Source organism: Ochotona curzoniae, unplaced genomic scaffold, assembly GCF_017591425.1.
Source record: "Ochotona curzoniae isolate NIBS_2020 unplaced genomic scaffold, NIBS_Ocur_1.0 scaffold_4701, whole genome shotgun sequence".
NCBI lineage: Eukaryota > Metazoa > Chordata > Mammalia > Lagomorpha > Ochotonidae > Ochotona > Ochotona curzoniae.
The window spans coordinates 43,713,051-43,725,129 of NW_024467122.1; the positions used below are offsets into that span (position 1 = coordinate 43,713,051).

Sequence of the window (12,079 nt, forward strand, 5' to 3'; positions counted from 1 at the left end):
TAACCTGAAATAAAGTAATAGTGTGAAGTGATCCACGTAGGAGTTCCCCAGTATGGCTGGCTTGGTTTTTGTTTGTTTACTTTGTTATGTTTTTGTTTTTAGCTTGTGCATAACTGATGGTCTCTGTGTTTGTTTAGGTGCCTCTGCTGATGGCTTGCCGTGGGACTACTTCAGTGAACAGACCACCAAAGACAGTTCCAACAGGGATGGAGCTGCATGGGTCCTGGGCTATAGGACAGGACCAGCCTGTCCATTTCTGCTCCATGAGGAAAGAGACAAGCCAAGCAGAAGTGAATTGTACTTAGATCTTCATGTAAGTCGAAATCTTTGTATTTGTGCTGTACTTCTGTGCAGGTAGCAGAGGCTTGTCTAATATGTACTTGATGTAGATTGTCAAAGAGAAATCTGCTGAAGATATGTCTTATGTGGGGACCATTGTTTTTAAAATCGGTAGATTGCAGGGTCCCATGTGATAGCCTTGTGGCTAAATCCTTGCCTTGCATGTCGTTTGGGTGCAGGTTCATGTCCCTGCTGCTGCATTTCTATCCAGCTCCCTGCTTGTGGTCTGGGAAAGCAGTAGAAGATGAGTCAGGGCCTTGGGACCCTGCACCCACATGGGAGACCCAGAAGTTTCTGGCTCTTGGCATCATATCAGCTCAGCAACAGCTGTTGCAGCCACTTGGAAAATGAATGAGTGGGCGGAAGATCTTTCTCTCTTTCCTTCTTTCTGTATATCTGCCTTTCCAATAACAACAACAACAAAAAAATCTGGAGAAAAAAAAAAAAGAAATAGGAGAAAGATCAGTGGATTGCAGGAAACCTGAAACTGGTGATCTGAAGTTTGCACACTAGCTAGTGATTTCAGCTGAAGAGACCGTGTGTGTGTCATGGACCTGAATGTTTTCAGAGTGCTCATATTAGCTTTTCTGCCTAAATCTTGTTGTTGGGTTACCCAGTTGCTACCAGGCACTTCTGAATTGCCGAATAACATATGTCAGCCAGTGGATATGCTGTAGATTCTCTGGTGAAACCCAAGTAGCTTGTCTTCCTTGTACATTCATAACCTTTCTTTTTGTCCAGCTGTTCAATTAACAAGTGACCAGGTTGACAGGAAATCTGCCGGATACAGGATGACCTACTTAAAACACATAGCCTACTTGATTCTCATTCATTCGTGTATTCATTGACCCGAAAGCATTGACTCTCCAGAACAAAACATTGGGATGGGCTTTATCTGGCACCACACTTAGATGGCATGATAGTATTGACAAACTGTCCCAACTCTCCCACTCCTCTTCACGCTTGCTTCCTGCAGTTTCCCGTCATAGATGGAGCAAGCACTGAGAATCCAGGAAGCTGTTTTTTTGTTTGTTTGTTTTCTTTTCCACTATTAAGCTTAATGTCTACTGACAATCTCATGCTTTTTAATTATTGCTTTCGGTGTTGGAGCTATGCATTGGATGAGTGTGAGTTAGGGCCATTATAATATGGGTGGTCCTAGCAGTTTTTAGATAGGGTAAGTTAGGTCAACTGTGTTCATATTAGTGGTAACTGGTGAGCAGGAGAATCTTGTGATTCCTGAATCCCTAATGTTCAGAGCCATTGTGTGTCATTTTAGAACAGCATTTAGAAAGGCATGTTTTATAAGAATAAGTGGAATTGAAAGATTGCAAACCTACCACTCATTGGGAGATGACATGGAAACTTGTGGAAGTTTTTGTTTTTGTCTTCTGGTTTGAACCATACCTTGGGTATCTTGAGAATGAGCTCAGAGTGAGAAGTGAAACAGTGACATCTGTTGGTGAGTTTGTAGCAAACACCAGGCAGGCTGGAGTAGAAAGGTGCAGAAATGAATTTTCAATTGCTACTTTCTTCCTTCAGTGTTTTTAAATCTGGTAAAAGATTTATTTCTGATTTGTTTCTTTTGTTCTTGCCTGTGAGTGAAATTCATTTATAAGTTCATTCATTTATTACAGTTATAAAATTCACACATAATTCTTATGAAAAGTTGAAATATATAATTGAATTTGAAAAAAGAGCACTAACACATGGTCTTAGCAGCAGGGACAGCAAGTATTAAAATTGGAGAAATTTTTTGTGTTTTTCACTATGTGTGATTTATTTTTAGTGAGGCATTTTTAGCCTTATAAGCATGCTACATTTTATAACCTATATATAACCAATCCACCCTTCCTTCCTCCTTCCTTCCTCCTTCCTTCCTCCTTCCCTCCTTCCCTCCCTCCCTCTTTCACTTTCTCCCTCCCTCCCTCACTTCCTCCTTTCCTCTCTTCCTCCCCTCCTGCCTCCATGGCAGATTTACAGAAAGAATGAGAGACAGAAAGATCTTCCATTCGGTGATTTACTCTCCAAGTGGCCACAACTGTCACAGATGAGCCAATCCAAGCCAGGACCCAGGAACTCCCTCTGGGTCTCCCATGTGGGTGCAAGGTCCCAAGGTCTTAGGCTGTCCTCAGTTGCTTTGCTAGGCCACAAGCAGGGAGCTGGATGTGCAATGGGGCTCCCGGTATTAGATCCTGACACGTTCAAGGCTAGGACTTATAGCCACTATGCTACCATGCCGGGCCCAAAGCATTTTTCTATCAACCCTGATGAATGCTGTAAGCTTCAGTTCAGTTTCAGCACTATCCCCCTGAAGTTAGTGTCATACTCCATAACTTAAGGGGTCCGTCCCATGAGACCAATCCTAATTCTGATGCTAATGACAAGCAGTGAGATTCCAATTCACAGATGGCTCTTGTTCAACTTGGAAACACATTGGGAATTTTCATAAATTTCTGCTTTAGGTTTAATCAGTTTTAGAGAGGCAAGCATTTGGAACTGGAGTTAAGACAGTGCTTTGGATACCAGCATCCCATATTAGAGTGCCTGGGCTCAAGTCGTTTAGTATTTCAAAATACATACTTACATGCATACATACTTAAAGACAAGTAAATTATTTGCTAGAACATCTTACGCAAATGTCTTATACAAGACAGATTGATAACACATGGTAATTACTATTACTGATTAAAATATGTTTTGAAAGAATACAGAAGAATAGTTAGATGAAGAGATACATTCAGTGAAATCTGAAAAGGTTCTGAACATAAGAGCTTGGACCCCAAGGAGACAGAACTCCTTTGCTCAGAGTTTTGAAGGACACCTCACTACATAGCTTTATAGGTTACATTATTGAATACTGGTGATTGAATCAAGCTCCAACTGCTCCGGGGTCAGGTCAGGTTAGTCTGGGGCTAAAAATTCCAACCCCCTAATCACAAGAACTGGCTCAGTCCTGGCAACCAACCCACCATTCTGGGGGTCTTCTCCAAAGCCGCCTCATTAACAAACTCTGAATTGTGGTAGAAAGGGGCTTGTTGTGAATAACTGACTGTAATACTGCTTGTGCTTTGCTGCTCCTGAGTTGCTTCTAGAACTGGGGAAAGACCAAATAGTATTAAAAAGATGATCCTGCTAATCTTTTTTTTAAATGTTTGGTTTTTTGATTAATTTGAAAGGCAGAGTATACTCACACAGAGATATTTTACATTCACTAATTTTCTACCCAAATGGCTGCAATGGCTAGAGCTGAGCTAGTAAAAAGCCAGAGCCAGAAGCTTTTTCTGGACCTCCCACATTTTGCAGAAGGCCAAGCACTTGGGTCACCTTCCCCTGCTTTTTCAGATATGTTAATAGGGAACTGGATTAGAAATGGGGCCACCAGGTCTTGAACTGGTGGTGCCCATGTGGGGTGTCAGCACCACAGAAGGTAACTTTATTCTATATGCCATGAGTCTGGCTCTGCTTCTATTTATCTTATCACTTAGGAAGTTGCAAGGGCTTTAGGAACTTTGGTCAGGGGTCAGAGTCAAGGACCAAGTACATATTTCTTACTATATCACAATATTGCATAACCAATCTAGATTTCAGTGTTTAAGCAGCCGGTGCTATGGTCTGGGTGCCAGACTGCTGTGTAGACAGGCTCTGTTTGGGTGACGGTCCTGTTTGGGTGTAGTCCTGCTCAGCCAGTCTGGGCAAAATACAAAGCTCTTGGAAGACTGAGTCCATGTGTTGTCATCTCCAATTTTGGATGCATACATTGTCAAATATTTTGTGGGCCATACTTACACAAGAAAAAAATCTTTATGTTTAAGTGAAATTCAAATTTAGCTGGGTGTCTTGTGTTAAATTAAATGTGTGTATAGCCCTAAGTACTTTTGGGACAATATCTAGCTATGTGGATTGACTCGGGGTGGTGTCTACATATATGAAAGTTTAACTCACTCCAGAATGCCCATCTCAAACATGAGCATTAAAACATTAGACTTAATGGATATCAAACTAGGAGCTACTATCAGCCATACATCTCAGACTTCAGTGCATTTTGAGCTGGTAGTGTCAAGGGCATCTGAATATGTTCAGAGACTGGAGAGCCAGTGTAGCTTAACTCATTATAACAACTTGTTTCCCGAAGATTCCTCTTGGGATACATGTTCAACATGGAGGATGGTTTGTAAAATGCCTGTAAACAGGGGACAGGAGCTGTGAGCAGTCCTCGGAATTTTAGGCTGCTCACATGGGATTGTGCAAGCTAACTTCTTTTTTTGTTATTGGAAAGATCTATTAATTTTTATTGAAAAGTCAGATATACAGAGAGGAGGAGAGACAGAGAGGAAGATCCTCTGGCTGCTGACTCACTCTCCAAGTGGCCATAAAGGCTGGAACTGAGTCGATCTGAAGCCAGGAGCCTGGAGACTCTTCTGTGTCTACCACATGGGTGCAGGGTCTCAAGGCCTTGGGCCATCCATGACTGCTTTCCCAGGCCACCAGCAGGGAGCGGGATGGGAAGTGCAGCTCTCAGGATTAGAATTGGTGCCCATATGGGATCCCAGCATGTGCAAGTCAAGGACTTTAGCTGCTAGGCTACAGCGCCAGACCCGCAAACTAACTTCTAACATACTAAGTTTGTACTCTTCTTGGTGATTCTGGTTTCCGAGGTTCATCACAGTTCCTTCACCAATCTCTGGATGTTACTTACCCAGTTGTCTTAACTGGAAAAGATGCAGTATCAAGAACCAAGTAATTACTGTAAGGCAAAGGGTGTAATTACTAAATCCACACCCAACCTTGAGTTTCTCAATTCTATGGGTTGATCACTTCCTGCAAGCCAACCCCAGTTAGTTGAGGTGTTATTGTACATGATGTACAAATGAGTGAGATTCAGTACTGGCAGGGATCAGATTTGAGCTCAGTTCTGACTCTAGACCAAAGTCCTTACATTTTTTTTGGGGGGGGGGGTAAATATCTTCTTTTTTTTATTGTTTTTTGATACAATTTAGTTGGTGCTGGGTTCTCCCTTTCCCCTCCCCCATGTTCGCTCCCCTAACTTCTGTTCTCCCTGTCAGTTTCACAATGTGTGTCTCATGCATTTTCCCAAGTCCATTATGCTGCCACTGGGGTATCTCCCAATCATGTAGGAGACTGTCATTTCACTGTGAGTTTATTCTTGTATCCCAGGGCCCTAATGTAGGTGCAATGAGGATTAGATCTGTGTTATTTATGGGCAATACCAGTAACAGTGACAAAAGGGCATTGACCATCCTAGGTGATTATAAGCTATCAGCCTCTTATGGATGGTTGGGTTAATGAATTACATCACAAGATCTTATTACAGAATGTAAAGCTAAGAATGAAGTGTAAGCATAGAGTAAGATTCACATCTAATATCCCTAGATTTGACATCATATTATCTTATGTTAGAGCAAACACATGATCTCTGACTTTTGTGGATTGACTCATTTCCCTTAGCATAATGGTCCCTAGTTTGGCCCATTTGGTCACGAAGTATTGTATTTCATATTTTTAAATAGCTGAGTAGTATTCCATAGTGCTGATGAACCACAGTTTCCTTATCTAGTCCTCTGTTGATGGGCATTTCGGTTGCTTCCATGTTCTTGTGTTTGTTGATTCTGCTGCAGTGAACATTGGGGTGCATGTTGTTTTCTTGTGTAACACGTTTTTTGGATATATTCCTAGAAGTGGTATTGCTGTGTCATATGGTAGGTGAATTTTTAATTGCCTAATTCTCCATACTGACATGTTAAGCCCTTCTATTTTTCCACTACTTTAGGTGTATTTTTTGGTTGGTTTCCTTTTATTTTGCTTTTTTTTTTTTAAGAACAGAAGACATTGGTTTAGTGGATATAGCCCTAGCCTGCATAATCAGTATAGATTGAGCAATAGGCTACCACCAAAATTAGCCCCATAAAATCCACTCAAGAATGTACAGATTGCATTCTTATGAGATGACTTTGCATTACCTGGAAAGGACTCCAGCTTTGGATGATTCTTGTCAAAGCCAAATAGAGGCTGCTCTTTAAAGCTGATGGTTACATCACTGACTTACCCAGACCATTCAGATATTCATGACAAGCAACTTATACTTGGAAGTGAATTCAGAAATATCTTAGAAGCTTGTTTCCTCAGGAAGTATGTGTGTGTGTGTGTGTGAGAGAGAGAGAGAGAGAGAGGGGAGAGGAGAGAATATGCCTGCATGATAGAGAGTGTGTGTATGGTATGATGAATGATCAAGAAATTTTCAAATGGGAGGTTGGCATTGTGGTGTAGTGGAAAAAACCACCACCAGTGACACTGGCATTCCATAAAGGTGTCAGTTTGTGTTTCGGCTGCTCAGTGTCTGACCCCTGCCATCCTGGTGGAAGACCTATATAAACCTAGCTTCACCCCAGGTCAGCCCTGGGCATTAGAGCCATTGGGGAGTAAAACAATGGATGAAAAAAAATCTCTCTTTGCAATTCTGCATCTGTCTCTCTCTTTCTCTGCAATTATGACTTTGAAATAATATTTAAAGATTTACTTATTGAAAAGTCAGATATACAGAGAGGAGGAAAGACAGAGAGGAAGATCTGCTGTCCACTGACTCACTCTCCAAGTGGCCGTAATGGCTGGAGCTGTGTTGATCTGAAGCTAGGACCCGGAGCCTCTTCTGTGTCTACCACACGGGTGCAGGGTCCCAAAGCCTTGGGCTGTCCTCAACTGCTTTCCAAGGCCAGAAGCAGGGAGAAGCAGGGTGGGGAGTGGGGCTGCCGGGATAAAAACTGGTGCACATGGGATCCAAGCGCATGCAAAGCAAGGACCTTAGTCACTAGGCTAATCTGTCAGGCCCTCAAATAATGTTTTTAAAAGAAGAGATCACCAATTCAGACAGCAATTCGAAGTGATGTACTATTGATTAGTTTTTTATAAACTCGTTGTCATGGTAGAGCAGTGTGATTACTGATTTTGTAAATCTGATTTTTTTTAAAAAAGGAAGAAGCACATACATACAATACGCATACACTGAGAGAGAGAGAGAGAGAGAGAGAGAGAGAGAAACACCACAATTTCTACCCACTGGTTCTTCCCAAAATGCCTACAGTAGCCAAAGCAGCCAAGTCAAAGTCAGGAGCCAAGAACTCAACACAGGTCTGCCATGTGGCATGACCAGGTCTCACATTATGTACCTTCATAAGGAGGTACAGTCGGGAGTGCTGCAAGGGCTCAAACTCAGGAAACCTGATATGGGATGCAGGTATTCCCAGAAGCAGATCTTAATCATTAAATCAAAGTCCATTCTAATCTTAGTTGATCCTCAGACTTGAACTTGAACCAGCTATTTCTTCTAAATGCTAACTTTGGAATTGATGTGGAGGATTGTTACTGCAGTTAAATAAAAACTTTTCACAAAGTTCAGATTTCATGCATGTATATATTTTTCTTGACATTCTCCTCTCTTGCTTGCATACTGCAAGATAATGACAAACTTAATCCCATTTTAGATTTCTTTATAAAACAAAAGGAATAATGAGCTTGGTTTAGTCATTGGAGCACTTTTATGGCTAGTAGAATTGTGAAATTCACTTTTCTGTTATTTATTCTTTCCTTTGTCACCTATGCTGACATGAAATATATGGCTATTTGGACTCTTTGAGTATGTACCCAGAGAAAATTTCGTATAGATTTTCAAAGGTGAAAGAATACAGAATACAATTGAATTTTATCGGAGGGGAGAGATTTGCCTAGGTGTTTGGAATATTACCACTGAAATATTTTGTCTCTCTGACTTCAAGTGGTTGTTCTTCCCCTCTGCCTTTATATTTTTAGCTTCTGTTTTTTGTTGTTTCAAAAGTTGCAGTTCTGGGGCAGGCTTTGCCACAGTTACTAACATAGTACCTTGGATACTGTCTTCCATATCTAAGGGCCTGAGTTCTAGACCTGGCTCTGCTCCTGATTCCAGCTTCCTGTTAATGTGCACCCTGGGAGGCAACAGGTTATGGCTCAAGTACTTGCATCCCTACCACTCATGTGGGAGATTCACATTGACTTTTGAGCCGGGCTTGGGCCAGCCCCAGCTTCCATAGACTCTGGAGAAAAGAGATTTAGGGGCTGACACTGTGGTGTATCAGGTGAAGCCGCTGCCTGCATCAGTAACATCCATACAGGCCCCAGATTGAGTCCCAGCTGTTGCAGTTTCATTCCAGCTCCCTGACTCTGTGCCTGGGAAAGAAAAAGAGAATGACCCATGTGCTTGGGCCTCTTTACCCAAGTGGGAGAACTGGAAGAAGCTCCCAGCTTTGGACTGGCACAGTTGTGGCTGTTATAGCTATTCGGGGGAGTAAACCACTAGTAGGTAAAGATCCCCCCAATGCATCTCTCCCTTTCTATCTTGTTTCTCTGCCTTTCAAATAAATAAATAGTTTTTTTTTTTAAAGAAAATGGGAAGAAACACTAAATTCATTATTTTTCCACTTAAAAATGTCTTAAAAATCTATTTATTTACTTCAAATGCCAAATGATTGTGAAAAAAGGAGAAACAGAAAGAGTTCTTCCATTTACTGATTCACTCCCCAAATAGCTACAACTGCTTTGGTTGAGCCAGACCAAAACAAGGAGCTTGGAGGTGCGTTTTGAGCCTCTCCTGGACATACTTTTGGGAGACCCTGCTGAAGCGCTTGGCTCCTTGCTTTGGTCTTGCTTAGCGCTGGTGGTTTCAGCCATCTAGGGAGTTAACCAGAGGATGCAAGACCTCTCTACCTCTGTCCCCTTCTCTCTGTAACTCTGACTTTGATATCAATTGGTAATTCTTAAAAAAAAAAAAGTACCTGGAATTTGGGAAACATAATGAAGAAAAGCGTGAACTTTGTTGCTGTCTGCCATGGCCACCTGGGAAAACTCTTACTGTTTTAAAGGGACATAAGTAGAAGAAAAAAAAATCCAAAGAGCACTGTCCCTGAAAACCCCCCAAAGGACCCGCTTGAAAAAGTTTTCCTTGGTGTTTAATTCTCTCGTAACGGGGGTGTGGATAACAGTTGCTTTAGCTCCTCTGCCCTGATGCATAGATCACAGAGAGATACAGGTGCATTTTCCCGGGTGGGCTGCTGATCATTAGTAACCACTTGTCTCTTATTTACACACAGTTTTAAAATGCTGAGATGCTGATTGATTTGTCCTTTTTCTATAAAAACGTTGAATCCTTGCAGTATTGCCATGTGCCTTAAAGAGTGTCCATCACATGCTAACTCACTCAGTTCCTCATTAACAGCCCTTGAAGTACGTGTTGTTCGCTCAACCATAACTTGCCTTAAGGTCAGGCTTTTCAGAGTAGAGCCTGGTGTGAGGCCCGGACCCATGACCACACTCTTAACCCTAACTTTTGCTCTTGTTCCTTTTTCCTATACATTGCTCTCTCCTTTCTTACAACTTCATAGCACACCCAAGCCTTTCCTATTTCCTCTGTTCTCATTTGTGTATCAACATATAACCCATTTCCCCAAAAGCCTTGATAGTATTCATTGGGAGCGGACCTCACAGTTAACGGGTGCAACAAATTTTCTTTTTAACACATTAGTGAAAACGGTTGCCAAGTTTTTATATGCGAGCCAGTGGGGCTGCTTAGAAGGATTGTCCTCATTGGCAGGGATACCTACTACAATACCACGGAATACAACAGAACAAGGAAGTCTGTGGCTTTGCCTGCCATTTGGCCTTTTACTTCTGTGTTGTTCTCATTTCAAAGATGTGGAAAGTGAGCATAAAGCAGATGCTGATGAGAAAGAGGGTAAGGACACATACAAAAAAGATAAATCGGAATTCTCATATTTGCAGCTACATGGTTGGTACCAGAGACCATTATGTTAAATGAGGTAAGCCAGATGCAAAAAGACAAATGCCTCATATTCTCATTAAGTTAACTTAAAAAAATATGGTAGCTCTGAACCTCATAGTAGTGACTGCTAGATGCTGAGTAGGGTCAGCAGGGTCAGCAGGGTGGGCGGGTGGGGGGGCTGCTGAGGGAAGGGTAAAAGAGCTTAGCTAATAGGAACCAAAACAGAAACACCAGTCCTAGTGCTTCATGGGAGAGTGAGGAGACTAAAATTCATAACGTTTTATTATGTGTGATCTAAAGAACCAGAAGAGAGCACCTGGTAGGCTCTAAATCCAAAGAGAAGGTAGGGAAATGGAAAGGCTAAGTTGCCAGGTTTGATCAATTTATGCTGTAAAGTATTTGTGTTGAAATGTTACTCTGAAAGCTGTACAAATGCTTAAGTGTTACACATTAGTGAACAAGTTAAAACAGCAAAATGATAAAACATATTTCAGCAGCTGTATCAAAGAAGATCCCCTGGTCTATCAGTCAGGTGATGTGAGGTCAGCCTTGTTTTCTCTCTGAATGCTGAGCTGGAGCAGCATGAGCTGGGGACCAGTTCTTGACTTCCAAGTGTCTTCAAGACAAGAAGGTTAAACTTGGTGGCTTATACTATGACTAAGGTCACATTCTGCCTCTCAACAACTATGTTCCACCCAGATTCTCTCATAAGCTTACTCTCCCATTGTATGATATACATTTAGTCAGCAGATGGGAAGTTATCCTCCCCCACCAACACCCAAATTTATCATCATCCATTGTCCTACCTATATCTCTGTTTGTAGCTTGCTTAACTAACTTTTCTCAGTCTTCCACAGAAAGTTTCTACCCCCTATTTCCCTCACTAATTTTAACTTTGTATTCTGCATGTTGTTTGAAATAGTCTTTGTCTGAACTTATTTGAACAAGTTTGGGATGCTGGAAGCAATTAATCATTTAATTTGGGTCCAGAACTTAATGAAATAAATTGGACAAGGAGGAACATGACAATTAAGTAGCCTAATCCCCATGAAATGTAAGCTCTTTCCCTTTACCTTCCACCTTGTGCCATGCTGGGGTTTTATGAGAATGTGGGAGTGACTCATCCAGGCTGAATGATATGCAGAAGAGCCACCAAGAGTAGAAAGGCCTTTAGGGAATATTCTTTATAGTCAGTGTCTAGATTTTGCAAAATGATTTTTTTTAAGGGAAACAGTTTTCTGATATTATGAAAGTTAAATGTTAAGTTTTACTGCCTTTTGGTGAAGATGTGCTTTCTGTTGTCATTGGTTTTAAATGTGTCTCATTTGATATTGAACCGGTGTTAGGTACAGCTATTAGGTACATTAGCTCTATCTAGCTTTAATCTAGACATAGCTCAGTGGATGGTGACATGGGAGAAACAAAGAGAACTTACTGGTTTAAATTTTAAAGCTTAAGATGCAGTCTTCAGATTTTAAGTAGTTTATTACTGATTGTTTTTAACAAATAGTATCTTGTTGGTCAAGTGTTAATTATTATGTGTACTTTGACTTAACTGAAGTGGGCCACTTTTATATGGCCTTTTGCACAAACGTGGCTATTGGAAAGTTTAAATATCATGAAGTTAGAAGAAGAAAGAATCAGTTAAGGCTGTAGTAGGTCTTGATGAGGGAAATCATGTCTTTCATTGATTCTGTGTAGTAGATCATTATTTAATGTTGTCACAGAATAAAACACTGAAATAAGTGATGTCTGAAAGGAATGGTGGTTTACATTCCCTTCTCCAAAAGCACTACAACTTTCCAGGAGTCAGGAGCCTCTTTTCTGCCAAGGGCCATTTGAATTTTTGTAACTTCATTTGTGGGCTGTTTGAAATTATCAACTTAAAAACTGGCCTGCTTTAGCATTAGTGAA

The 12,079-nt window shown here is 41.2% G+C and overlaps 1 protein-coding gene across 2 annotated transcripts in view; it reads left to right on the forward strand.

The window, feature by feature from the left end:
* FMN1 (formin 1) overlaps window positions 1–12,079 on the forward strand; it is a 360,709-nt gene that overhangs the window by 74,727 nt on the left and 273,903 nt on the right. The window contains exon 2 of one of the 2 annotated variants that reach the window (XM_040969588.1): window positions 138–313. The exons of the other annotated variant lie outside the window; for it this stretch is intronic. Coding sequence (XP_040825522.1) covers window positions 138–313 — 176 coding nt within the window. The remainder of the gene's footprint in view (window positions 1–137; window positions 314–12,079) is intronic. 2 annotated transcript variants of the gene reach the window in all.